Source organism: Strix uralensis, chromosome 7 (genome assembly GCF_047716275.1).
Source record: "Strix uralensis isolate ZFMK-TIS-50842 chromosome 7, bStrUra1, whole genome shotgun sequence".
Lineage (NCBI taxonomy): Eukaryota > Metazoa > Chordata > Aves > Strigiformes > Strigidae > Strix > Strix uralensis.
In genome coordinates this window covers 26,435,479-26,461,506 of record NC_133978.1, presented here as the reverse complement: position 1 = coordinate 26,461,506, position 26,028 = coordinate 26,435,479, and the positions used below count along the sequence as shown (strand labels likewise).

Here is a 26,028-nt window from a genome sequence, read left to right as displayed (position 1 = left end):
CGAAATCACTCACTGCCATGGTTAAGTGCACTACCATTCCTGGCACTTTTTTCACAATAGCCTGTATAAATACCCTGCAAGGGACAATTTGCTCCGCCCTTCCAAGAACAGGCATGACAGAGAAACAGCTTCTGTCAGCAGACAGAGCTACAAGAGTGCGTGTGTGATGCTAGGGCTGAAAATGCCACTAGCATCTTGTAGCAGAGATGGAGGAGGAGGTGACGGTGAGGGATGAAGTGCAGAATATTGCCTATGCAGTAGGGTGGTAGAGGTTGCTCACAAGAGATGAAGAGATGTTTGCAAAAGAGGAGGAGCAAGGGGATATCTGGTGGACACTTTTTGGATAGGCTTGAGGCATGGAGAGAGCCAGTACAATGGAGGGCTGTATGGGGGAGATTGGGATAACCAGCCAAGCAAAAAGAAATCTGTGGGGCACATGGGGGCACCTCTTTATCCCTCTGGAGTTATTTTCTATGAAGAATGCTAGAAAGGTTTTGCCTGCCTAAGATATTTTTACCATGGAAATAACCAGCTTTGTTTCTACTCCTGCTTCCACTCCAAACCTGCTCACGCAGCCTAAGCAGCATTTTAAGGCCCAGCCTTTAGTACCCCACTGAACTATGGATCATGTTTTCCCTAACCCAGTTACAACTCTCATGGCTTGTGCTGTACCTGCACAACACACTGCTGGCATCAAGCATTCACCTCCCTGTTGCACATTGACAGGACCAAGGTTCCGGGTTATTTCTCTCAAAGGAACATCAAATCAACTACGCATCACCAGTTGTCAGACCTCACCTAGTTGCTCCTGTGCTCAGACTAATAGTTTGTGTTGGCTAAAGCAGACCCTTCAGTGAGCCATCTGGTTTGGGTCTGAAGACATAAGGAGATGGGATAATCCTTGGCTTTTACCAGTGTGTATCATTTCAGCCTGTCTGACTACAAATAATCCAAACCAGCTACCAGAAGGTCCCATCTGCACATCAAGATAAATGTGACATCAGCCAGGAGATGACCTTGGACCACCACTTCCCAGTGCTGCATTCCTACTTGTGGTGTTGCCAACCAGCAATAGCTGTGCTATGTGTGGGACAAACTGTATTCAGAGCTGGTCACATCACTGACTGCTTTTTAACCTCCTGCTAACTTCAGGGTCTACAGGCAGCAAGCGTCCTTATCTGAGGGAGAAGCATGGCATTTGCACCCAGAGGACCAGTGCCAGGATTCACATGTCCAGCCTGTGAGTGCAGCAACCAAAGACCAGGGCCTGGATTCATTCTCCCTGGTATGCACTAGCATCTGGGCATCTCATGTGGGCTGTAGCAACTGAGTCCAGGAGTAAAGGGAGCAGAGCTCTCCAAGATGGAGTGAGTGCAGGAGAAGAGCTCAGCAGCTACAGACACACTGCCTGGGGAACTGCAGCCCAGGCACATTTTGTTGTGAATGACTTCACGATTTTCTCAGGGATTAAATACTTCCTTGTTTAATAACCTAATAACTTGGGCTAGCTTCATGCTGGACTGTTGGAAAGTTCACTGGCTGGAGTCATCAGCCAGGCCTCATATAAATGGCTTCCCTCAGCTCTCAGCCAAGTGAGCTGTCCTCATCTTTGGGTCCCCCGGCGGGTGGCTCTTGGCACTACCTTCTTCTGAAGGGCTTTGTTGTTCATGCGTGTGCCTGAGGCTTTACGCTCTGGGGGCTTCCTCACCACATCTTGTTTGAGCTGGAAATGTACCTGAAGAAAGAACAAAAATAATTGTGTAACACAGTGTATGCTCTGCTGGCTCAGGGGTCTGCAGGACAAGCCTCTGCCACTAGCCTTCGAAGCTGACTCTTGGGCCAAGACAAGCAATAACACGCCTCAGCCAGTATTATGATACAATGGGAACTCAGTTCTTAAATGAGCTGGGAACAATTTTTTTTTTCCTGTGGAATTGTTGTACCAACAATCAGCTACATTTCTTATGCAGAGTTGCTCCTGTGGCAATGTGATGTCCTAGGATGGTTTATAAGATGAGCTGTGAAAGGCAAGGGACTGAATTGTGATCTTTCTTCATCTTTTCTCACAAGAGAGTAGAGAAATAGCATTGCTTTGCATCTCTGTGAATATTTAATACACAGGATGGTTTAAAACAGACAGTCCTTTTTCAATTGCATCTCGTTAGCTGCATCCTGCTTAAGCAGTCTTTCAGCAACCAGTGCTTTCAGTAGATCCAGACAAAAAAAATTCCAGGAAAGAAACCTCCATCCACTATAGCCATGCAAGCAGGTACAAGAGGGAGAAGGGGTCAAGAAGCATGCAGGACACAGCATCAGAGAAATGGGGAATGGGGAGGCCATACAGAAAAGACAAACTGGAACCGGGCTGTGTGGGCTTTCTGGGGGAGGGATGGGGTGAATGGTGGGTACGGGAGGTGCTGCAGGGGCAGAGGGAAATGGGGACAGGAGGGCTGCTGTGGGGGGGGAGATTGCAAAAATCAGACCATCAGGGAACAAATCAGTCTTCTACAGTAACATGGTAAAAGGAAAATCTATTTTAAAAAGGAGAGCCAGAGAGCAAAACAAAGGCTAGGACTGGGCTTGACAGCTCTCTATAAATACATCAGGGAATAAATACCAGGGAAGAAGAGGAGCTATTTAAAGCACAGCATTGGCATAAGAACAAATAGGGATAAACTGACCATAAATAAATTTAGGATGAAAATTAGAAGGTTTCTAATCCTGAGAAAAAGGCAACTCTGGAAGAACTTCAGAGGCTGAGTAGGGTGGGATGAAGAGAAGGAGGGTGGGAGAACCACCGCAGTGTATTTATGGCAGAGCCTGACCAGTGTACATGCAGTGAAGCAAATAATGTGCCAGGATGCCGTAGCCAGGGGGTTCTTGCTGATCCTTAGAGGAGGCTGCATCTGCAGTCCCACCATGTTCAGAAGGCAACAGCAGGGGCAGGAATCACCACTCACTGTTTTTATAACCAATTTCTAGTTGTCCAGCCTTGCCCTCAGAAAGGCGCTGTAGGAGACACCCTGGTATCAAGAGTACTTCATATCCCAAAGGTACTTGGCTGTTCTTTGTTGGCACCCGGTTCTCATCTGTCTTGGGTGCTCTCAGCAGAAAAAAAGGCAGACTTCAGCCTCTTGCTACAAGTATGATAACGTGTTTGGTCCCAGGCAAGATGCAGATGATAGCAGAGCACTGAAACCCACAGAGCCAGGGGGTAACAGAGCCTCAGGGAACAGATGCTGTCTCCACATCATCATGTCCTGGAGAGTGGGGAGGATGGAGGGAGAGCTAAAGAACAGCAGCCCCAGCCAGCCAGCCAGGGGCTCTCCCCATAGCCAGGAGGCAGAAGGACACAGGAGCGGGCCCTGCAGCCCAGTGCAGCTGCGAGCCCTCAGTAAGGAATCGAGAGGCACATGGCATTGCCTTCACTCTGTCCCTCTCTGTGAGCTGTGGGGAGCCCTGTGTCTGCCAAAGCAGAGAGCCTGTAGCCACTGGCAATGCTCTACATCCCATCTCCTTTCTCTACTGCTCACTAGACATCCGCCACTGCATTTCTTTCTACCTGGGATGAAGACATTTTGAGACACCTTCATGACTATGCAGCCTGACTCACCAATGAAGGTGCAGCTGGGCCCACTGTTGTTGTCACTGTCTGGGGCTGGTACCCCTTTGCAGAGGCTGTGACAGTGTAAGTGCCAGGCAGCAGCAGCCGGAAATAATCCCCCATATCACCTGGAACACAAGGTGGAAAGAGAAAGCACTCAGGATGCACGGGGAGCAGAGCAAAAGATATTACAGTAGGTCTTGCCGAGTGTACTTCCTCGAGGATGTGTAGCCTTCAAAACCCAGGCAATTTTTGGCCTGCCTTCCAAATCTGCTGGCTACTGCAAGGCTGGATTCACGCTGGTAGACTGCAAGTCATGTCTCATTAGTGTCACAGAGTAGAGGTCAGTTTGCAAGTAAATGTCAAATGAAAGGGGACAGTACAGTGGCATTGGCTCTGCCTGTGCAGGGAGGCTGCAAATCTGAGCGCTCACCAGTTAGATGACAGCAGACCTAAGGGCAATCACAGGTCCAGTCTGACTCCTTATGCATAATGCAATCTCTAAGTCCTGTCATATACAATTTTGCCACATTTGGGTTATCAGCAGAGTTTTAATTGCTCATCAGTTCAGCTGCTCCCCGATACTCTCTGTATAAGGAAGCCCCAGGAGCCTTTTGACAGACTGTACTGGTGTGGTTAGGGACAGCAGCACATTATGGATTACTTCCACAATCTGAGTATATTCCCATCTATGGAACTGGATGGGTATTGCAAATTTGAGTAATCATTACAGGCAGCCTGTGTTATTTTGGCTTAGGTGGGGCTAATTGGTATGAGTGAGACACATGAGTCAGGGGCTTCCAAGGGAAAACAGGGAGGGTGGCTGGCAGGTCAAAGGGAAGAATTTTCTCCCTCTGTTCAGCCCCGGGGAGGCTGCGCTTGGATACCGTGTCCAGTTTTGGTGCCCCCAGGTCAAGAGAGATGTGGGAGAACCACAGCTCCTGACCCACAGGGAGAGCTCAGGCCCCACGGGGAGAGCTGGAGGAGCTGGGCAGGCTCAGCCTGGCTGGGAGGAGGCCGAGGGGGATCCGCTCACAGCCAGCAGCTACTTGAAGGGCAGCTACAAAGGGATGGGATCAAACTCCTCAGAGCGGTGCCAGGCTATACAAGGAGGGGCAGCAGCCGCAGATGGCTGCTTGAGAGTTTCAGGGTGTAGCAGGGAGCACAGCTTCACCGTGAAGGTGGTGCAGCCTTGGCACAGGACAGCAGGGAGGCTGTGAAATCTCCACTCTTGGGGATCAGTGAGAATCAGCTGGAGGGAGCAATGGCTGATCGGAGCCAACGATGGGGACAATCCTGCTCCAGGCAGAAGGTTGGCCAGGAGACCTCAGAGGGCCCTTTGCAGCCAGTGCCTCTGTGATTGTGACCTCTTGCATACTCCACCTTCCTATACAGGTTGGCATAGTAAGTGCCAAACATTAGAGTGTTACTGAGTCACAGACCTATGGCCAGAAGGAGTTCTGATGATTTGATAGTCTGACCTCTGAAGAGCTGGAATATCAGCTATTTTCTGCAGCCAGTCTAATGTCTGGTCCGGCTGGAGAAGGGTGTTTATGAAAAGGAGGTTAAAATTGGCCAGCAAATGAGAAACCACCACAGCTTGGATAAACTAAAGTGGCACTTCATTCTCAGGCTAAATTTGTCTGGCTTCAACTTTCAGTCTTTCATCTTGTTCTGCCATCGTGTCCTTTACTATCAGCTATTTCAGCTCTGTGTAGATACTTAGATACTTGAGTAGATTTTTCCCTCAATCTTCTCTTTCGTTATATACAAATGTATTTTCTCCTCTCCTTCAGGTAAAATAGGACCTGACTTTCTGAAGTACTTTACAATAAGGTTTGTGTTCCAGTTCTCACCTCTTTCTTTCATAAGCTTTCCTAAGCACTCCCTGGGCCAAGACGCACAGGCACATTTCTCACAGTTAGTTCTTTTGGGAAGCAGACCATGCTGGCCACACATATTATAGCCTCGCCTGCTAACCTCCTCCCAGATGCCCAGATAGCCTCTGAGAGGCTGTATCCAAAAGGGACAGCATGCAAGGGGATCGACAACCCACCAGAGGTGATGTCATGGCTGATTCCCTGGACAGAAATCACTGCTCCTGCAATGCCATTGTTGTTCTCGTCTGACACCATCCCTTTGATGCCCTGGTGAACCTGCAGGGAGGGAGACAGAGTGCTGGGTCAAGGACCCTCCTTCGCTCAAGAGGGTATTGCCAAGCACTGGAGGAGGGCAGAGCTCTGGGGACAAACCCACCTTTCCCCAGACCCTTGGCTCTCCTGGTTCCCCCCAGCAGAGCCAGTCTAGGACACAACAGCCTCCTCAAAGGCCACCAACTAGAGCACCCAGTGAGTTTCATGACCACCTCCCTTCCCCACCTAGCCTCCTGGTCCCCTATCATCAGGGCCAATGTTGGCCTGCAGGAGAAGGGTATAGGTCTCAGGACTGGACCCTTACCTCTTCAATGAAAGCAACAAGGGCCTCCCGGTTGGCCATCCACTGCCGTTCCAGGTCCTCCTCAGGGGGGAACTTATTGCAGCTCAGCTCCAGGGTGATTTCAAAGCAGTTGGTGTAGAGGTAATTGAAGTCCTGCATGCCTGGAAGAGAAGAGCTTGTGGCCAGGGTAATGCAAGGCCCCCTTCCCTCCACACTCTTGTGTCCCAGGCATCCTGGCCCCTGTCTATCTTCTACCAGAACTGTCCTACTCTCCCTCTTCACTCTGCAGGTGCAGCCTTCTCCCTCCATGTCAGCACGACTAGAGCCTTCTCCGCCCATGCAGCCCCCTCCCCTTGTGGCTGCCCGACTCTCTCCTTCAGCTGGATCATTCACCACTCTGCCTTCAGAAGCTCATAGAGGTTGGGTACTACAGGGGCTATATATCTCTTTCCAGTTCCTCTTCAATTTTTCTTCTAGCCTAATTTGCTGATTTTCAGTTTCCTCATCATGCCTTTTTAAATTAGACTTTTCATGAACCAGCAGCTACAAGAAATGTCTTCCCTTTGGTCTTGGGTCTTGATGGAGTTATGCTGTAGCATTTTCAAATACACTAATAGATTAATGCTTCCTTTGTCCAGCAGCACACAGTAGGTCTCTGCAGACCTTGGCTATTTCTGTGGCTCTTTCCCAAGCCACTTCCAGTCTTCCCAAGCCATTTCTTGGTCTGAGATGCAGACACCAGAATGATGTCTAGCAAAGGGCACAGTGCTATTGCCCCAGCCCTTCCCCAACTCATCTTGTTCTGAGTTTTCTTGTCTATCCCTTCACCTCTTCTCAGCTCAACACGTTGCTGTGTGTGGTGCTCACCTGCCCAGCCCTTACCTTTGCTGAGTGAGTACCAGGATGCCCCATTTGTGATGCCATCGGCAAAGTAGTCCCCGCAGTTCCAGCCACGGTGCATCCAGCTGTGGGCATATGAGTAGGTCTTGGCCAGCTAGAGAGAGAGCAGCTGGTGGTCACTGCTCCAGCACCATGCGGCTAGGGACCCTGCCTGGCTCTGGGCAAAATATCATCCCTCCCGCACAGGCTTTGCTGGGGAAGTTGGGAGGGAAGTCAGACAGGAGACAGCTCCTGCGTTTTACTGCTCTGGAACACAACTCGAGGTGTCCAGGACCTCTACGAAACGTAGACAGATGAAAGTTTAGGAGGAAGAGCAGAAATCTGGCAAGCTGGAGGCTTACTGGTGGCACAGGTGGCTTCTGCCCTGCTCCTGCTGAGGGGGAGCAGAGGGCACTGGGCCCATGCTGGGGCACCCAGCTCCATTGGTGCTGCCCCCCACACAGCAAAAGGCACTAACAGGGGGAGAAGATATGCGAGGAAAACTAACCAGTATCAGTCCTGATACAAATACCATATATATGAGGGGAATTTGGATTAGGAAAGAGTTTGGGCAACTTCTGGTTCTAGCAACAACTTGTTTACTGCCCTTATTAAGATTACTGCTTATTTTTAGACATGAAGGCAGGGCTAAAATGGGGCCACTGCATCCAAAGCCTTTCCTTTGTGTAAAACTCAGTTTAAGAGAAACCAGTGTTTGCATTTTCTAATGCAAATTCTATACCCTTGTATTACGGTTCAGATGTTGGTGTAATCTCGTTCTGTCAACATGAAAACAGTTACTTCACTACATTTCTGACTTCTGAGGTGATATGGGTATCATTAGCCTACGCCCCAGACTGCAGCCTCTCTACATCTGGGTACAAGCACAGCCCTGATCCCAGCAGGTCCTGGCAAGCCCCTGCATAGCCTCTGCTTCCAGAGAAGGCTGAACTCCAGCTCAGACTTATTTTTCTCATTAACTGTTCTAATGCAGACTTGCTTTTTCTTGTGCTGGATGTTTCCTAATGGAAGCAGTGACTGAAGGCACTGTTTTCTGGGACATCTTAACAATGGAGAAAAACCACAGGCTTTAGCTAGCACTAGCAGGATCAGTGGCACGGACTGATACATTCCCTGATGTCTGCCTATGCTCCTGTGCTCTTTTTGTTGTATTTCTTATTCTTCACCATCTGCAAGCCCCTCCCGGGCACCCGCCTCCCTTATCCTGCTCTCAGCAGACCCCCAGCTAGACCCTGCCACCTCTCTAGGAAAAAATCCTATGATGGTGCAGCAAAGCTGGGGGCAGGCTCTAGCTCTGGAAGAGCAGGGTGGTACTGAAGACACTGGTGGTACTGGGGTTACAGGGAACCCAAGCACGGGCATGGACAAGGAAGGGGCTCCTGAGGGTTAAGACTGGCCTGTTTGTGTGGTGGGGCTGGCTCACAGTGGGACTGCCCTGACCTGGCTCACGAGCCCGTGGCTGGCAGAAATGCCGTAATCTGTTAACAGTTACTTCCAACACGTTTCTTGGCTCAGCTCCTGCATGAGGCAGTGACCAGAGACTCCCAGCCAGCTCTCGCACGCTGCACCCTGCCAGGGCTGCGGGAATGCCCTCGCCTGCTGGGGCCAAGCTCACCTTCTGAAACAATTTGTCGTCAGGGGTAGGTGTGTTGACCGTGCGCCGGTGGCTCCTGAACCTCTGGTCCTGAGACTTGTCATAGGGGTAATTTGCCACCACTGCTCCACCGTGCAGATTCGCTGAGAGCACAAAGTTGTAGCTGCTGATCCACTGGATCACAGCCAACGTCTCTGGCTCCACCTGTGAGGAGAAGAGGGATGGGGACAGGAAGAAGAGCTCATCCACCTCTGGGCCAGCTGTTGCTCCACACAGGCTGCAGCATGATCAGTCACATCAGACCCTGCCCCACAATGTGCCTGCTTCAGTCCTTGCAGCTTCCTCCGTTCTCCACCACCTGCTCTGATATACAGAGCAGGCTCCTCCTGTGCATACCCTGCTACAGCTGTCCCAGCACAGCCCCAAAACCTGAGGTGCAGGCATTAGCCAGCACGTGCCACCTCTTCTGCCCCGTGCATTCCAATCTTCTTCCCAGGCTGGCCATGGTGCCAGCATCTCCTCCTGGCAGAGGTGTGAGCTGTGATACGGGACAGTATTGCATCATTTCTCTGCATGCAGAAGGCATGAAGAAGGAGACAAGCACTGTGCAAGCCAAAGGACAGTGTATTTGCCTGCGTGCTGAGCCACTCTAATCCAGCATCCCAAACCGGTACCTGGCTTTTCCAGTTGTCGGGCAGTGGGATGTGGTGATTTGGCCCACTGATTTCCCCACTGTAGTACATGAATGTGTTGAGGTCAGGGAAGTTGCGGTTCAAGTCCACTCCATTGGCGTTGTTCCTCCCCGTCAAGTACCCGTTGCTGTCCGGGCCCTGCGGGGCAAAGGTGCATCACGGGGGTGAATACAGGGTGGGCGCAGGCAGGCTGGGTATCAGAGCGGCAGGGACCGGCCGTCGTAACGGCGCTTCGGTGCCTTTGAGTCGCAACATGTGTGTTATTGCTGTCAGGAGAGTAAAGAGTATTGGTACTGACAGGGAAAGTCAGTAACAATATCTTCATTTTCCAGGGTGACAGAGCAAGGCACAAGCCAAATAAACAATTTGCCTCAACTGAAAGAGCCATGAATAAAATATCTCCCTGAGGTCTAGCAGTACGAAGGAATGGGTGAGGTTTTTGGAGGGGGAGATTAGAGGGCTTCCCCCCACCCCATCCCTCATGTCCCTGTCTGCTCATGACAGTGGGATTCAGCTGCCACTACCCCAGCCTAGGACAGGGGATTTGCAGTGACCCTCCTGTGACAAATAATGTCTGGGGCAGGTAAGGCAGGTGTATTGTACAAAGCCTCCTTCAACATCTGCCAGGGCCACCTGTGGCAGGACACACAGCGCAAGCTCTTGACATGGGAGGTGAGAAGCAGTGACACCAGTTGAGGGGGACAAATTTGGCAGGGCATGAAGAGGAAGGATGCCCTCTCCCCATAGCCATGGTAAAGGGGATCCCGCAGGGATCTGAAGGGCTTCCTGCCCCTACCCGGCTGAAGGAGGCGATCGCTGCCTGGTACCTGCTTGGCAGCCACTTCGTACCCGTCGGGGTTCATGGAGGGCATGATGTGGATGCGCGTGTCGTGGATGAGGCGGGTGATCCGCTCGTTGCTCCGGCGGTACTCCTCGCACAGGAACTCAGAGAGCTGCAGCAGCAGCTCACGGCCCAGCACCTCGTTCCCATGCATGTTCCCAACATACTTGAACTCCGGCTCCACTGTAGAGAGCAAGAGAGTGACATCATCAGCCAGGGCTGGGACAGGGCAGAAGGGCCAATTCCTACTGCAGGGAGCCTGGGCAAGCCCAGGGAACCTCCAATAAATGGTGTGAAATGGCCTTTTCCCTTGGAAAATGCAAACCTCGGTAAGGGAGAGTGGCGTCTTTCTCATATGGGCTCCCTCCATTTTGTCACAGCATCTTTGGGAACAGCTCAGGCTCTCCACCAGGATGCTGCTTGCCTTTGGAGCACACAAGAGGATGTATTTAGAGGAGGTTTGGTCTTGAGCTGGGGAGAGGCAGCACTGGCAAGATTGCTGCCACCCTGAGTCCTGGGGTGCCGGGGCCTCCCAGCTCTGTGGTGGATGGCAGTGGCGGTGGACAGGCCATTTCTCCTACCTCTGCCCTTCGCAGTTTGCTCTCAGTGCCTATCACCAGCATGGCACATTCCTGGCTCTGCATGCTTTAAGGAGCTTTTCATTACTCTGAAGGATAAAATCAATCCCTGTCTCAGGCAGAGCCATGCTCCTTCACTGGAAGGGCACAGTTGCCTCTGGCTGCTGCTGTCAGCCCCTCACTTCCGTGCCTGTGGGAAGCAGCAGCAGTTTCCTCCCTCCCTCCCCTTTACCTGCCTCCAAGGAAAGGGTTTAGGAGCTTCCTCACCCTCAAGGGACAGGGACAAGAGCCTGGAGAAACCCTCAGTGTCTGAGTTGCATATGGATCAAACTGTCCCTTGGGCAGCTCCAGGATGAGCAAAAAGGTCTTTTGCCACTGACTTTTCTAAAATGAGGTCTCAAAATACAGACTTAGAGACCACAGGCAGACAGTGCTCAGAGCAGGACTTGCTGCTTTGTTGAAGGAGAGGCAGCACACATGAGGGACAGATTATGCTTTCCCAGAGGGTCTTTTAAAGCAGTTACTTGTGGGAAAATAAAATGTCCCATTGCAGGCTGGATGGATGAGAGACATCAGGGGAATTCAGTTAAAGAGAGAGACTGACTTTCACACAAAAGGGTGAGGAAAAAATAGGGTGTTGTTACAAATGTTGTCTTGCCAGAGCTTGAGACTCCCATTGCCTTGTGAGTTTTCTGGCCACCAGCAGTGATCAGATTCGCAGTGGCAGTGTGCAGTCTTGCTGCCGTGTACGGTGTCCATCAGGATCCCTGTGGCAAAAGGCACCACAGCCCCATGTCCGGCATCTGCTGCTTCCAAAATCCCCTGAGCCTTTGCCGTGCAGGGAAGAGACACCACATCTAGACATGCTGAAGACAGAGTCTAAAAAAAATTCTAATTTTGGCAAAAGATTTTGCTTTTCCGTATCTTTTGATTGCTTTGCCTCAGCGCAGGACACCACAGGTGGCCAACATGTTTTGACCTGGTTAGATTTCAGGGACATGAGAACTGATTTAATTAGGTAATCCAGTTATAAAAACTATAAAAAAGTCCTGGGGATATGTGCAGCCTTTATTTAAAAAAATAAGGTGTCGGCAGGGATTCTCTTTCTCTGCTTTGTTCAAATCTGCAGCAGGACTTGTCAGCCCTTCTCAATATGCAACCCCTAAACATTACCCACGTGGACACACAAGCCCTAATTACTGCACGTAAGCCCACTGACTCTAGGCTTGCTTTTTGGAGATACTTTCCACGACCTTCAAGGGAGTCCAGTTTCCCGAAGTCCTCATGCTACACCCTGAAAGTGCCAGCCTGAGGGTGGTCCATGCTACAAGCAGGGCTGCAGGTCCATGCTGCCCGCCTGGGGCAGGGGAAATCTCCGTCACCTCCTGTGGCCCTTCAGCTGCTCTCTGTGGTTCTGCAAGTCTAAAATCCAGTGGTGCATTGCCAGTGCCCTTTGCTCACTCCTTGCTTTGAATCAGCCCCTGATGTGCTGTGGAGGTGCCCGAGGTGTCCTCAGTGCTGTGCAGGCTTCCCTGTACCGAACAGGGCTGGTGGGAGATGGTCAGGGCGGGAAGCTTCACATCCCACCTTACAGCACCCCTGAAGGCGATACCCTGGGCCGCAGGAGGGGAGCAGCGTGCCCCCAGAGCAGCATGTCCTTGGACAAGCCGCTGCCAGGCACGGGGTGCTGTGAGGTTTGGGGGAGCTGCTCTGCTGAGGGGGGCACAGGTGTGGGTCCCACTCACCTCTGACACACTGCCAGCACTTTTCCACGTGACTTGTCAGCCCCTGAGTTTAACCACATCAGCCAGGATTTGAAAAGGCAAAAGATCCTGCAAAAAGCAGGCAGAGCCCTGTCTGCATCTTCATCCCAGGGGCACAAGGTGGGGAAGTGAGGGAGCCCTGTGTGCATGCCCCCAGCCTGGAGAGCCAGCTGGTCCCCTCAGCTCCCCAGAGGCACCTGGCTGCCAGCAAAGTCTGGCTCTGCGGCGTCTCTGTGCCGCACAGGCAGCAGCTCAAGGGGCCATTGCTGCCAAGGCTCCACAGGGCCACGTGGCAGCAGGTAGGGATCCCTGAGGCCGGCCTGCCACTGGGATTGCATAGCCTGTGGGGCCGGCTGGGTGGTGGGAGCCCCCATGCCGCTCTGCCGGGGTCCCTTGCTTGCTGTCCCCCTGGTTTTGGGGTCTGGAGGAGGAAAGGCCAAACTCTTCCCTCCTGCCACTATCCAGCAGCAAAGGGTGGAGGGTGGGTGCTGCCTCTCCTTGTCTGCACAATGCTGTTTTGGGAGGGAGAGGGTGGCAGAGCAGGTGGGGTGCTGGGAGGGACTCACCCGGGTTCTCATGTTAGCTTGCGCTGAAAACTCAGAGCTCCGTTCAAAGTACGTGCCTAGGCCATGCTGCAGCTCACGCAAGCATGCTGCATGCATGCGGGTTTTACGTGCACGTCCCTGGGATGGCTGTGGGGTCCCTGCCAGAGCTGGCACTGCCCGACACCCAGGCATCACTGGGAGTCCTGCCTGGAAAGGGAGATACCCCCAGCCCCATGCCCCAACAGTCCCTCGTGGTAGGGAGTGTGGTGACGAAGTCTGGCCTCTCCGAACTGCTGTCCCCGTCCCCCCCGTACTTACGGGGTTCATGGATGCCCGGGTAGTCGCTGAACTCCAGCACGTAGAGGTGTCGGCCCTCGACGCTGCGGCCGATGCTGTAGATGCGGGTGACGTAGGGGCACTGGCTCTGCACGCGGAACAGGGCCTGCACCATCTCCTCGTAGCGATGGTGGAGAAAGCTGAGGGCGGCCGCCACCTCGAGCAGGAGCAGGGCTCCCACGAGGGACCGCAGCCACCCAGCCATCCTCCCGCGGCGCTGGGCGCCCACACCAGCTCCGAGCCCCCGGCTCCCTCCCAGCCGGGAGCTTAAAGTGCAAACTCCAACCAGCTCTTTCCAGTTCCCGAGTGCCAGCCCCCTGCACCTGCGGGCGGGGGGCGGCGGGGGGCGGCGGGAGCGGGGCGCGCCGGGGCCCCGCGGTGCAGGAATGCTCCCCCCGCCCGCCCGCCCGCCGGCGAGCCCGCTCTCCGCCGTCGGAGAAGTTCCCCCCCGCTCCAGCTCACTTATTAACCGGACAGTAAACAGGCCCCCGCAGCCACTGGCTGTCACTGCAGAAGAAGCGCAGGGCTGGAAAACTGGAAAACTGGCTGCGGAGGGCGTCGGGGCTGCCAAGCGCACGGCAAGCGGCGGGGCGGGGGAGAGGAGAGGGGGCGGCGGGCGGCGCCGGGAGCGGGGGGTGATGCTCGTCGCCGAGCCCTTCCGTGGGGCAAGAGCCGAGCGGGGTGGGGATGGCGCCGGTGTCCGCACGGCTCCCGCAGCCCTGCCCGGCGCGGGCAGCTCCCGCCGCTCCCCGCCGGGGCCCGGCCGCCAGCTTGGAGCCGCGCCTGCTCTCCTGCCCCATCTCCTGGGGAAGCGGAGGGAGAGGCGGCCGCAGGCTCTGCGGGTCTGCGGGCCCCCCTGCCTCGGCCCCTGCTCACCCGGCAGTCCCGCTCCTCCCGGGATGATCAGGGACAGCGACCGCATCGCCCTCCCCCCAGCTGCCCCCCCAAACTGCCGAGCTAGGACGTTGCAGGGGGAGGACAGGGCAACGTGGGGTTTGATGTTGGTGTTGTCTGCTGAGCAGGTACCAGCCAGGAGAGCTCAGCTCAGAGTCTGGTATCTCCCTGCTGTGCACTGCGAGTAGGCATGATGATGAGCTCCAACAGGCACTGGGCAACTGGCAACAGAAAAGAGCTCAACAGCCTAAAGGCAGATGAAAATGCTCTGCTGTCTGTTAATAAAGTGTTCTAGACTGTTTCTGGATGTGGGGGAAGCTGGTTCTTCTCTACCCCTCTGCCACGTACCCTTGCCTGGTGGGCAGGGCTCACCTCAGGGTCCCTGGGCAGACAGGCACAGCTGTGCGAGGCAGCCTTGCTTTGCAGCCTTCACCCCGTGGGGCTAAAACTCCAGCAGCTTAGCAGCTCTGACAGAGATCCTTGTTAGGACATCCCTGACACAGAGCCCAAATGTGAGCCCAAACAGCCCAAAGATTTACCATCATGGCTGGACATGCCAAGAAAAAGGCTCCCTTTGGCCATGCTAGAAAGGAGCTTCTCCTGACATCAGCAGTGGGCTTCTCAGGATACTCAGTGCCATGCTAAACATATGCCTTCCCTTCAACCTTGAGGTGGATCCACACCGTGTTGCTCTAATGCCTGTGACAAGGGCTACTCTAGCTGCCTCTTCCCCAGCAAAGCATCCTCTACCAGTGCTGCCCAGCACCACTGCTTTCCTACCTGTCCTCCACATCCACTTGGGCTGGCAACTGCCTTTCTGCCTCAATTTCTCAAGAAAAACAGTGGTAAAACCAGTGAGCCCCTGTTTATAGACTCTAATGCAAACAGTGCTGGTTGGTGGGCAAAGCAAATGACTTGCCTGCTCATAGCTTGGCTTACTCAGACTTTCTCACTTCCAACTTTCTTCTGCCCCAGCCCCACCATCATGGTCCTTTCTCTCCTTGTCCCTGTGCCTTGCTGGTCTTCTGCCCCATCTGCACAGCGCCCTCCTCTCAATTATGGCCCATTAAAAAAAAAAAAAAAAAGTGTAAAAGTCCTGGTTTTGAACAAGTATCTTTTGAAGACATGACCAGAAAAAGAAAGAATGATACATATGTAAAGATAGCAGTAATCATATTAATACCTTCTGCCACTTAAGCTCCATCCCACCACATCCCCACTTGTCAGTCAGTCTCAGAGCAACACACATTCAGGAGCGGGAATGGCATTGAACCCATCTTTAATCGGGTAACAAGAAATGGTGCTGGAGGTGCCAGCTTCTCACAGCACTTGTAGAAAACTGAGGAAAAGTAGCTGAAGCTGTGGTAGGGCATGGTGAGCATGGGTATGGTAGGACAGCTCTTATCTCTACAGCAAGCCACGTCTAGTGGTATTTTGCGGAGCTGGAAGCCCACGCAGTGGTGAGAGATACCCTCGGCTCCTTTACATTGCTGCTTCCAGGGCTGCTGGGTTCCCGTGGAGCTGCTCTCTCCCCAGCTTTCAGCAACCAAGGCAATGGGAAATAGGTGGGCAGGTTTCCAGCGCTAGCCAGTGTTACTTGGCAGCCTGAGAGCGCTAGGCAGGGCTATAGTAAAATAGCACAAACCCCATGTTTGGTCTGCCTCCCCCCTCCCTTTTCCCTTCCCAGGCTGTTTTCAGTAGCCTGGGACAGAAGTGGCAGAGTTGGAGCTGCAGTGCTGCCAAGGGACACGTGAGAAAAGCTCTCACTTTCCTATGGAGACAAGCAACACTGATGTGAGAAACAACAGAAAAAAAAGAAATGCCAGACCGTTAGATCCTAAAAAGGAGCCATGAGCAAAATCTGGGGTGGGCGGAGAACGCATCTCACGCACTACTAGGTCTGGAGAATTAGTCAGCGTTATCCATAGCATAGGGATAGAAGCAGCCTGTTATCAGACAGCAGGTTTACATCAAACAAAAGGAAGTAGTTCTGCACACAAGGCACAATGAAATTACCTTGTCAAAACTGAAAGTTAAATGAGTGCAAAAGAGGATGGGATGAATTCATAAAGAACTGGGGCATCCACAGCTATTAACGATGCAAATCCAGGAGCAATCACTTGATCACAAATTTCCTATGCCTTTGATTGCTAGAAGAGAAGGATCATGCCTATTCCCTAAATGTCCATCTAAATTGTCACCCAATGTGCAGCTGGAGACGAGCGCCAATGTGCTGCCTGTCTGATCTGACCTAGCATGGCTCTGGTTACATTCTAGGAAAACAATATGCTAATGAAGCTTTAAGCAAATAATAACTTTGGACATGTTAAAAAACACTGATGAAAGCAGAAACGAACAATATAGGACATTAGCTCTTAGAAACAGTGCAGGAAGTAAACAAAGACTTAATTTGGAAAATGCAGCTAATACATCTGGGACGGATCATGCCCCCCCCAGATGTTCAAAGATGGAGAGACCTTGAGGCAGTGGGAGAAAGAGGGCAAGCAGGAACGCGCCGTGCCACAGCGGCGAGAGTGAGAGGAATGCGAATGCGAGCCCTGTCCCTCTCATCGCTGTGTGGCTGAGGGTCACAAGCAGCAAGGAGCTGATCCCTCTGGAGCCTTCTGTGGAAAGGCTCCACCTGGTGTGTTCGTTTTAATTCTGGCTGTATTGTTTCCAGGAGAAGACTGGAAAATTTGAGGAAAGTTCAAGCTAAGAGTCATAAGAATGAGCAAACGGGGGAGAGTGTGTGCTGAAAGAAAAATGATGAACCGTGACAAGCATGTTTGCCTTGGCTGAGCTACAGCTGTGGCTGCACGCAGAGGCATGCAGCCACACAGCCCCACAAACGAGGGGCACAGGCCCCCCATCCTTCACCTGGTTTGGGGGGGGGGGGGGGTTGCTGTGCCAGCATGATGCCAATGGTGTTGCCTGGGGGAGGGAGAGGTAAAACGAGGACAGAGGACTGCAGCCATCCAGTACATGGCAGGGGAGAACAAGTGGCTTAAGGGAGATCAGGGTGAAGCTAAAACAAGGAAAGATGGGATTTAGGCACTAGCAACCTTCCCAGGAGCGAGGCCACCCTTGTGAGGTGCCCGGAGCCTGGGAAGGACCACAGTGCCTTTCCTTGCCAGGAGGGGATGCTGCCCATCCATCGGGAATGTCAGATCCGACCCAGAAGAACAGCAGGGAACTGGCAAGAGAGGAAATCCCATCTCGGGACTTTTCCATGTTTAGTGCCAGAAGCTCTGTTCCACTACTGGCGAGTTCCCATCTTCTGGAAAACAGCATGAAAACTTTTCTGACATCAGTTCAGAAGTCTTTATTGTGATAAGGATACAGAGATCTGTGCGTGCATCAAAACAAAGATCCATTTCATTGGGGCTGAGGGGCAAAAAGAAAGCACATGGCCTGGGTGGTTGAGACTCCTGTCCTCGGTTGTGTATCCCCCAGCCCCTCCTGAACAGGCTGTTGAGCCCCATGGTACAGCCAGCAGCCCCGCAGAGCCTGCACGTCCCCCCTGGCACAGAGCACGGGAAGGATTGGGACAGATGAGGAGGGGGCATGCATCCAGCTGAGAGCTGCTCTTGGAGAAGCTGGGGAGCCCCAGCCAGCACCAACATTTCAAATCAGCCTCTCACCACAGAGGTGATGGCCCCACTTCTGAGAGCTTTCTTCCAAGTGGAGGCGCCACTGTGCTTTGCTGTAGGGCCAGAGAAATCAGCTGTAGCCTGTGAACAGGGGGGAGCTGGCTGTGTCAGGGAGGAGAGCGAAGGGTACTCAGAGCCTGTGGTGGGGACTGGTTGTTTGCTGCAAGAGGTGAGTGTGCTGCCAGGCACCCAGGCTTTCTCTTTTGGCCCCTGAAAATCTCAGCTTCACTGATAGTTTTGCCTCAGACATGACACTTGGGAGAAGATGAGAGAGCTCGTGGAAGTCATCAGTCTCAGAGAGACCAGACTGCTCCCGCACCCTGCAAAACTATCCCATCCCTCTGCAAGAAACCTTCCCAAAAATGGACCACTCAACATTTGAACCCAAACCAGAGACACTCATCCCACCTTGCTGCAGCATATCTCAGGGCTTCCTGTGGCAAAACGGGAGAGACCAAGCTCTGGAGTCTTAGCAGCTCGGCAGAGCTGATCAGTGAATAAATATTTGCAAGACAAGAACATGTGGTGTTAAAAGATGCTTTAACCCAGAAGAGCAAAACTGTACAGGAGCCAGTGGCTGAAAATTAAAGCCAGAATCTATCAAATTAGAAATAAGGCACAGATAATTATCAGTGAGGCAGACCAACTGCATTAACAAGAGAAGTGATACCATATTATTACTGGCACATTTGGAAATTCCCCCCACTATCATATGCATTGGGTGGCTCTGGAACATGCATTTGAGTGTGAATACAGCTGGGTCAGATGCAGCACAGAAGCAAAGAAATGAATGTTCATTAAACTTGAACTCTTTGACCAAGGATTTTGAGTAGCCTCCATGGATAAAGTCCTGCAACAGCAGGAGAAATGGGAAGAAAAATATCATATGCTTTTCTGGGAAGGTTCAAGTACAGCCAGTGATATGCAAGGGTCTCACCCTGATAGGATGCCTTCAGTCAACCAATTCCTGGAGCCTCAGTCTGCTCAAGTGATTTTAAAATGGCATATCTGGTGTCACCTTCAAAATTCTAGTTCTGGAGATATTGACTCATAAATGTGGTCTAAAAGTCATAAGGTTTAAACATAATGTAACATATTTTGTATTTATCTTAGTTTGGGGCCTTTAGGTTGCACTCCGAGTCACAGTTACAGCTTTAAAAAATACAAAATCCAAACCAAAAAACAGGAGAAGGCAGGCAGTTAGGAGTAAGCAAAGATACCAGCTGATCACCTGACTCCAGAATCAAGAGCTAACAATATTAATACTATGGGACTTGCAATAAAGATATAAAGCATTGCTACAGCTCTTCTCCCAGGTTCTGTATTTGACCTTTTCCTTTGGCATAAACCCTTAGCAGGGATCAGAAGAGCAGACTGGCACAGGCTTTCTCTCCACACCAGCTTCCACATGGAGTTTCTACATCAATTTCTGAAATGTCCCAATGGATCTGCCAGTTCTAGCATCACGGACACAACTAAGCAGCTGCCAGATCCCCAAGGGGGTCTCAGGAGAGGAATTACCATTCTGCAGGTTTCCACACTGTTCATGGGAAGGAAGGATGCATGAGCTCATGCAGGGAGCTTCTCCAGGGCACCTGATCTGCTATGAAGACTCTGTATGCAAGGAAGGTGGCATAGGATGGGGTGTGTTGCAAGCATGGCTGACTGGGGAGCTGAAGCAGCTCTGATCACATGCTCCTCCTGCATGCCTTCCAGCTGTGACCAAAAACTAGTTAATCTCTCATCTACCTATCTTTGCTGAAAAAAACAGAAGGCAGACTCCATCTCTAGATGAATTCCAACATCTCATTGTATTTGGAGACAAACGAAAACTGGTCAATGGACGAACAAATGGTGTGTGGCAGTGTCATTTGTGGGTTGATCTGGATCACTTGCTTGGGGGAATAGTCTTTGAATAGTACATGTTTCAGTGGAGCCGTGTGGAAGGTGAGGAGGCTGATGTTGAGACAGTGATGTATGGTGTGAGAGAGTGGCTGTTCCAGATTGCAATGACTGGAAAAAAAGTCCAAGTTGCAATAGTCCAACTGGACAAAGTGGCCCTAGAACTTTCTCTTAAGTGAGCAAACCTGGCCCTGAGATATATGAATGGGGAACATAAAGTATAGATCAAAACCAGAGGATATTACTTTTAGCTACACTACTGGCAAGTCTACTACCACTCACTGCTGAAAACTTTGGTGTCCAAATTTCAGAAAGATGTAAAAATTTTCGAAGAAGTGAAGAGCTACAAGTGAGGTCAGCACAGAGCACTTTACAGATTGAAGATCAATCTATTTAATATGATACAATGATGACTTGCAAGCACCAACAGGGAAAAAGGGATTTTGATAGCAGAGAGTTACTCAGTTTTTCTGAAATGGGCAGAACAAGATCCAGCAGAAGCTGAAGCCAGCTAATTCAGAGCAAAAATAAGACAGATTTTTGGAAGAACAATGAACTGCCCAAAGATCTTACCACAAGACAGGGTAGATTTTTCCCTTACCTTTAGATCCTTCAAGATGTTACATCTCCTATTTCTGGGCATGAAATAGAAATAACTGGGGGACATTTTCCAGCCTGCACTGTGCAGAGGGGCAGGCTGGGAGAGCATGAAAACCCCGAGCCCTGTGTCTGTGCTTGCCTAATGGAAAAGGCTTTATTGGGGTTGCACATCCTGATCCCTTCCACGCCTTCCACATCTTTGCTTGGAGAAACAGATGAAGGTGTGTGTTTGCCATGCCTTTCTCTCCACAATATCTGCTTTCTTTTGGCCTCCAGCACTTACAGGTCATTAGGAGAAAAGATTTCGAGATTTTGTGGGAGGTAGACAGGCACCAGTGGTTTCCAAGTGTTTTCATAAAAATGGATTTCTGACTTACCTTTTTTTTTTTTTTGACCAAGGAATGGAAGTGATTCATAAACCTGATCAGTGGCATCACCCTAGTTGTGTGCTAGAAGATGGGCTGCAGCATGTGCGCTCACAACCCCTGGGTCTTCTGGTCATGGGATAAGCCTAAGCCATGAGGGAAGAAAGGCAAATTTTCACCGATTTTGCTGGTGGAAAGAGTAGTTCAATCTGTGCATGCTTATGCTGGTTAAAACTACTGCCAGCTGTCTATTTATAAAGGAACATGACCTAACAAACACCTTCCCTAGATCAGAGGCTGCTGTATGATCAGCACAGTCACACTGGATTGCTTTAGTGGGTGTATACCTGTGGGGATGCTGATCACACCAGAGTCCCTGTAGGCATAAACACTCGCTGCTGGTCAAGGATCCTCAGCCAGTATGAGCTGTTCCTACAAAAATCAGCAATGCCTGGCTGGGAACTCATGTCTTGATGTACCCTAGGGACATTGTAATGGCCCAGTGTAACAGTGAGCCAGCTTTGGTCCAGCAACATCATCAGGAAGACATGGGAAAGAAGCTTCTTGCCACCTGCAAAACGAGCAGACAGCCACCAGAGCCCAGCTAAGGGCTGATGGTCACCAGCACACTCAGTTTCTTCATCCTCATCCCTTCTTTTCCCAGAATGGCATTTGGGAGCCTGGCCAGCCTTCAGGGGCTGGCCAGGTGCAGATGGCCATACCCGGCTGTAGGGCTGTGAGGGCTCAGGGTGCGGGGAGGCAAGCGGAGGTGTGCTGGTGTGGAAAGGGCTCTCGGGAACGGCTTCAGCAGAGGAGGAACAGGATCACCCTGTGTGTGATCGCTCCCAAGAGCTCAGTGGGATGTGTGACCCTGAGATTACTCTTGCAGGAGCACTGGCTCCCAAAGATTGCTGCCACTTTTCTCTTTATAATGCTGTGCACAAGGCAAAAAAACAACAAGCAGCAAAGTTTCATTGAATGAAAGTACGACCCATTCAAGGAGGGGACACCTGCTTGTCTGTCCTTGGCAGAGAGGTGGCGAGCCTGATGTCCCAACGTCTGTCAGTGCAAGTGTGAGTCAGAAGAAATAAATGCCCTTGTTGTACAGAGTCAGTGGCTTCAGTGAGAGGTGAGAGGGGCTCTGCAGTACAGCTGCTCTGCCGGGGTCTCCTAGCCCTGAGCAGACAGCGTGACGTGGCCCCTCTCCTCCCAGGTCTCTTCCTAAACAATCCCCTTCTGCAGGCACTTGGGCTTGTGGAAGAGAAGCCAGGCAAACAGGAGCACAGACACCAGCACAAGGGAGCACAGCACCATCAGCCCCACATAACTGCCGTGGGAAAGAGGGGGCACAGCGGGGTCCTCTGCAGAGATCATGTTGGTCAGGTTCAGCATGTAGCCCAGGGTCCAGCCCGCATCACTGCTGCCAATCTGAAATGGGAGAGGAGCACAATCAGTGCTGGGAGGTGCAGGGGCTGCTTGCGGTATTGTCAGGGCAGTGGCACCCCTGGAGAAAAATGGCTGAGCTGTGCAGCAGAGGTTGCAGTTAGCTGTTGGGTTAGAGCCCTCCCCACCACAAAACATACCTTTCCAAGGAAGTGGATCCTTTCCCAGTTCTTTTCAGTGAATTCATAGCCATTTTCCAGGAGAGAGAGGATGTAGGCTCCAGAGAAGCAGTATTCGCTCAGGTACTTTTCTTTTATTTGGTGATATGCTGTTTTCACCTAGGGAAGGAAGAAGTCACCAGACTGTTAAACACAGCTTCCTGCTGCTCCAGCTTGTGCCTGAGCAAGCTCTGCAGGTGCTGGGGGGATCTTTCCCCTCTTGCCTTGGAAGCTTCCCCACCTATTTATCCTACATAAAAATATCAGCAGCTCTTGCAACCCAGCAGCCCCAGCCCACTATCACAAGCACTGCTCACCTCATGCCAAGGCCGGGCACAGAAGCTCTCAATGGTGCTGGCTACTTTGTCCAGGGGAACGGGGCTTTGTTCACTGCTCAGGTTCAAAAAGTTCATCACAAAGTAGAAAGCAGAAAAAGCCTGAAGGAAAAAAAATATTTTAACCTGACTGGGCCTCAGCATGAGCAGGGCAACAGAAATCCCAGAAAAGGAAATAGTTTTATTTAGATAGAGGAATAAAAGAAGCACAACATCACACAAACAAAAGTAGGTATATTTTCAAGAGTGATGTCATTTTGAGGCATCTCTCAGACCTGATGAGAATGAAGGACCCCAAAAGGAAGGTGGAGGTAGGGACTTCATTGACCACAGTATCCTGAAGATCTTCAGTATATCCCTCTCCTCTATGCACTGGTGCCAGAGTGGCACACGGTGAATGCTGCTTGTCATCACAACCATGATCCTATTTTGGCAATTGAACGAGATGAGCGTGCAGCCAATACTGCCACAGACAGCAGAGGTGATGGATTGAAAGGACTCTACACAGCCCCATCATATAATCCAAAATCCAGAAAAACAATCTCTGACCATAGCCAATAGCTGATAGGTAGGGGGCAGTTTAGGAACAGGGCAAGGGAGTATTAACAGTTTCCCCAGAAAGCCTCACAGCTACTGCAGTCTTGCAGCTCTAAGACTGGTGTTCGGTGTGGTGTCACACATGATGTGTGTTCAGAGCGTGCACTGTCTTCTCATCACATCTGGGAAGCAGATAGGTGAGCTGACTGACTGGATTCAGTAGCGCTCACACACTTCTGGATGAATTTCAGATCTGGTACCACCACTAACCTCAGGAGACAAGGTTTGCAGGAGCAGTGTATCATGCACGGCCTGCAGCAGGCTCTCCTGCCTGGCCATCAGGAAAGACTGGTTGAAACATGAATCAGTAAATGAAGCACCCCAAGGAAATGCCTACAGGAGATGGGTTAGAATGGGAACAGTGCAGTACTTCTAGGTCAGTATTCATTGGGGTAGCTCTTACATGTGCTGTCCTCACAGCAAGTGCAGCACTATTGTAGTTACATGTCCAAAAAGCCATCTTGTAAATGATTCCCTGCTCCAGCCATGGAGAATACACTCTAGCATTACTCTGAGTTTCTGCTCTTCTGATATTCTGAGTTATAAAGAGTTGAAGAATGTGAAGACTTACCCCAAAATCCCCTTGTAATGGAGGTAGGTATATCCCATTGAAGGAGCAACTAGAGTAAGGACAATTGGTTTTGTTAAAGAGCTTCTGGATGCTTCTTCGGCACTTTTGATAATCCCCCTCTCCTTGTATGTACAGCTGGCTGAAAGGGAATTGCTTTTTCTTGGCTGATGTACAAGGATTTTTGAAGAGCTCACTTATATTTATCGTCCTCTGATACCCCTGGTGAAAGCACGGATCAAGGAGGCTGCTGTTCTCCATGGTCTGAAAGTAAAATCAATCCAAGCTGTTACACTTCACTCCACAGTAACACCCTGGGAAAGAGCCACAAGGAAGGGTGACCACAAGGCACTTGTCACAGTACATCACACCAAGATACACACATTGGGTCAAAGTGATGAGGATGATTTAAGGCATTGGCTGTGATCTGGGAAATGTGGGTACTGCCACAGCCTCCCTGTAGGACCCTGGGCAAATTACTTTCAGCCATATTCTGTGAAGCTGCTGTTGGTTTGGGATTCTCAGCCATGGTGAAACATCGCCTCCTCCAAGTACTTCAGTTAAGCACAGTACTCCTGCTATCCCATGCGTAAGAATTAAGGCACCTCAAATTGGTAGTACTTTACAGATGTACTTGCCTGTAGGTCCCTGGCCAGTTTCTGCTGCAGAGCCTGGTCTTTCCCATAGCAGAGGAAGCTATGGGTGTATACTAGGTAATCCTTGCCATAGAGACGGAAGTAGAGCAGGTTCTCTGGGGACTCAGAATAGACTTCATTTGGTACAAAGGTAATCTGTGTTGAGGCTCCTCCGAGGTCTAGTGCTCCTGATGTCTCACTTATGGATTTCAGTGAATGTAGAAGTTTTGTCCAGCCAGACTTTAAAAAAAAAAAAGTAAACCAGCTTCGTCAGGCATGGAGATTTCTTTGGGAGGAAAAAAAAAAAAAAAAAAAAAAAAAGAGGAAGACCTATGAGGAGAGAAGCAGAAACACAGAACAGGCAGGAAGACCTGAAGGGTGACACAAGATGAGAGCTGGAACAAGACACAAGAAAGATGCACGCTCGGAAAAGCAGAAGATGGATCATGTCTGAGTGTTTGCAAGAGGACTAAGAATATGAAAACTAATACAATTATTATGACAAAAACCAGTCAACTTACTGTTTTAGCTCCCAGATGATTTATAAGCTCAGTAGTAAAGAATCATTGTCAAACTTTGCAGGCACAGAAATATTTTAGGTCAGGAAGTGAGGAGGATGCTGTACCCAAACAAAGTTATCAAAGATGCTAGTGTTTTATTTCAATGCTTTAAGCCTGACTACAGTGGTACATCCTGATACTTACTGGTATCAGGATGTACTCACAGTAATGGCTGAGGCAAGATGTGCAGCTTCCTGATATCTGGTAAATGGCTTACAATGGAAGATAGTGCCTGAGACACCCTCCTGCAAGGCATGATTTACAAAGTCGTGCAAGCTGATGATTCAAATACGGACTTGCCGTTCACACAGTACCTGCTTGAAATTGCCCAGCAGGTAGTTAATGGTGATCCATCCATAGGCTCCTTCTTCCTGACCACTGATGATTCTGGCACCCTGAAAGTTGAAAGGAGCTGAGCAGAGCGTCTTCTCTACTGAGGACATGACTTTGTCGGCTGCACTTTTATTCTCCAAGCTGGATGAATGGAAGAAAGGATGGAGTCACTCTGACAGTTCTCTGCAGCCTATGGGCCTTATTCTGAGTAGGCAGGCTGCGACTCCCCACCAAGCGTTAATTATAGCAGAAGAGTCATTCATATGGGTACATCCAGCTCTAACTGGCCACGTCACACTCTGTCACACCTTGGCAGCACAGCTGCCACCAGCTCTGACACTTACAGACCCCATGGCTGAGAGTTGGTACCTGGAGCAGAGATCAGAGCTCTCTTGTTCTCCTGGAGCACATGCCCTGGTAGGGATTGCACCATGGAGATTCCTCTCACTCTTCGCCATCACCATTACAGAAGAAATCCATCATGCCCTCCTTCCCAGGGAGATTTCCCAGGCAATACATACATAAGATCAACTCCCTGTCCCACCCAGGCAAGAGGTCTGGGGCACCCCCATGAAAATCACTAGTTGGAATTAAAGGAGGGTATTATTAAAAAGTTACCTTAGCTCTGATGGTCTTATGATGAGCCAAGGTATGTGGGGAATTGCAACATGATTGGGCTCAAAAATCCTGGGTCAGGCC

At 51.0% G+C, this 26,028-nt stretch overlaps 2 protein-coding genes across 10 annotated transcripts in view; both read right to left on the bottom strand.

Annotated features, from left to right (window-relative positions):
• Positions 1 to 1,455: 1,455 nt before the first annotated feature.
• On the bottom strand, positions 1,456 to 13,683 carry CPN1 (carboxypeptidase N subunit 1). Its single transcript, XM_074874025.1, has 9 exons — positions 13,272 to 13,683; positions 10,054 to 10,250; positions 9,209 to 9,364; positions 8,556 to 8,738; positions 6,923 to 7,034; positions 6,062 to 6,201; positions 5,661 to 5,760; positions 3,614 to 3,732; positions 1,456 to 1,735 (listed from the first exon to the last, which is right to left on the bottom strand). Exons 1-9 carry the CDS (start codon positions 13,492 to 13,494, stop codon positions 1,604 to 1,606), a joined length of 1,362 nt encoding a protein of 453 aa, XP_074730126.1. The 5' UTR covers positions 13,495 to 13,683; the 3' UTR covers positions 1,456 to 1,603.
• Positions 13,684 to 18,356: 4,673 nt separating this feature from the next.
• The window catches only part of ENTPD1 (ectonucleoside triphosphate diphosphohydrolase 1), a 34,889-nt gene continuing 27,217 nt past the window's right edge, over positions 18,357 to 26,028 (bottom strand). For 8 of the 9 annotated variants that reach the window (XM_074875022.1, XM_074875017.1, XM_074875019.1 and 5 more), the window contains 6 exons: positions 25,311 to 25,470; positions 24,440 to 24,676; positions 23,805 to 24,065; positions 22,619 to 22,738; positions 22,284 to 22,421; positions 18,357 to 22,128 (listed from right to left, as the gene is read on the bottom strand). In XM_074875022.1, the coding sequence (XP_074731123.1) occupies positions 21,922 to 22,128; positions 22,284 to 22,421; positions 22,619 to 22,738; positions 23,805 to 24,065; positions 24,440 to 24,676; positions 25,311 to 25,470 (1,123 nt within the window). In that variant the 3' untranslated portion in view covers positions 18,357 to 21,921. Of the gene's footprint in view, positions 22,129 to 22,283; positions 22,422 to 22,618; positions 22,739 to 22,911; positions 24,066 to 24,439; positions 24,677 to 25,310; positions 25,471 to 26,028 lie in introns of those variants that run through there. The other variant, XR_012629698.1, reaches the window with a different exon arrangement.

Bases quoted from the DNA above. Each gene is read 5' to 3' on its own strand.
- CPN1 (XM_074874025.1), bottom strand. From the start codon at position 13,494: ATGGCTGGGTGGCTGCGGTCCCTCGTGGGAGCCCTGCTCCTGCTCGAG. The intron at 9,365-10,053 runs GTACCAGGCAGC...TTTGCCCCGCAG, and splicing joins ACGAAGTGGCTGCCAAGCAG to GGCCCGGACAGCAACGGGTA. The intron at 7,035-8,555 runs GTGAGCTTGGCC...CTCTCTCTCTAG, and splicing joins ACGACAAATTGTTTCAGAAG to CTGGCCAAGACCTACTCATA.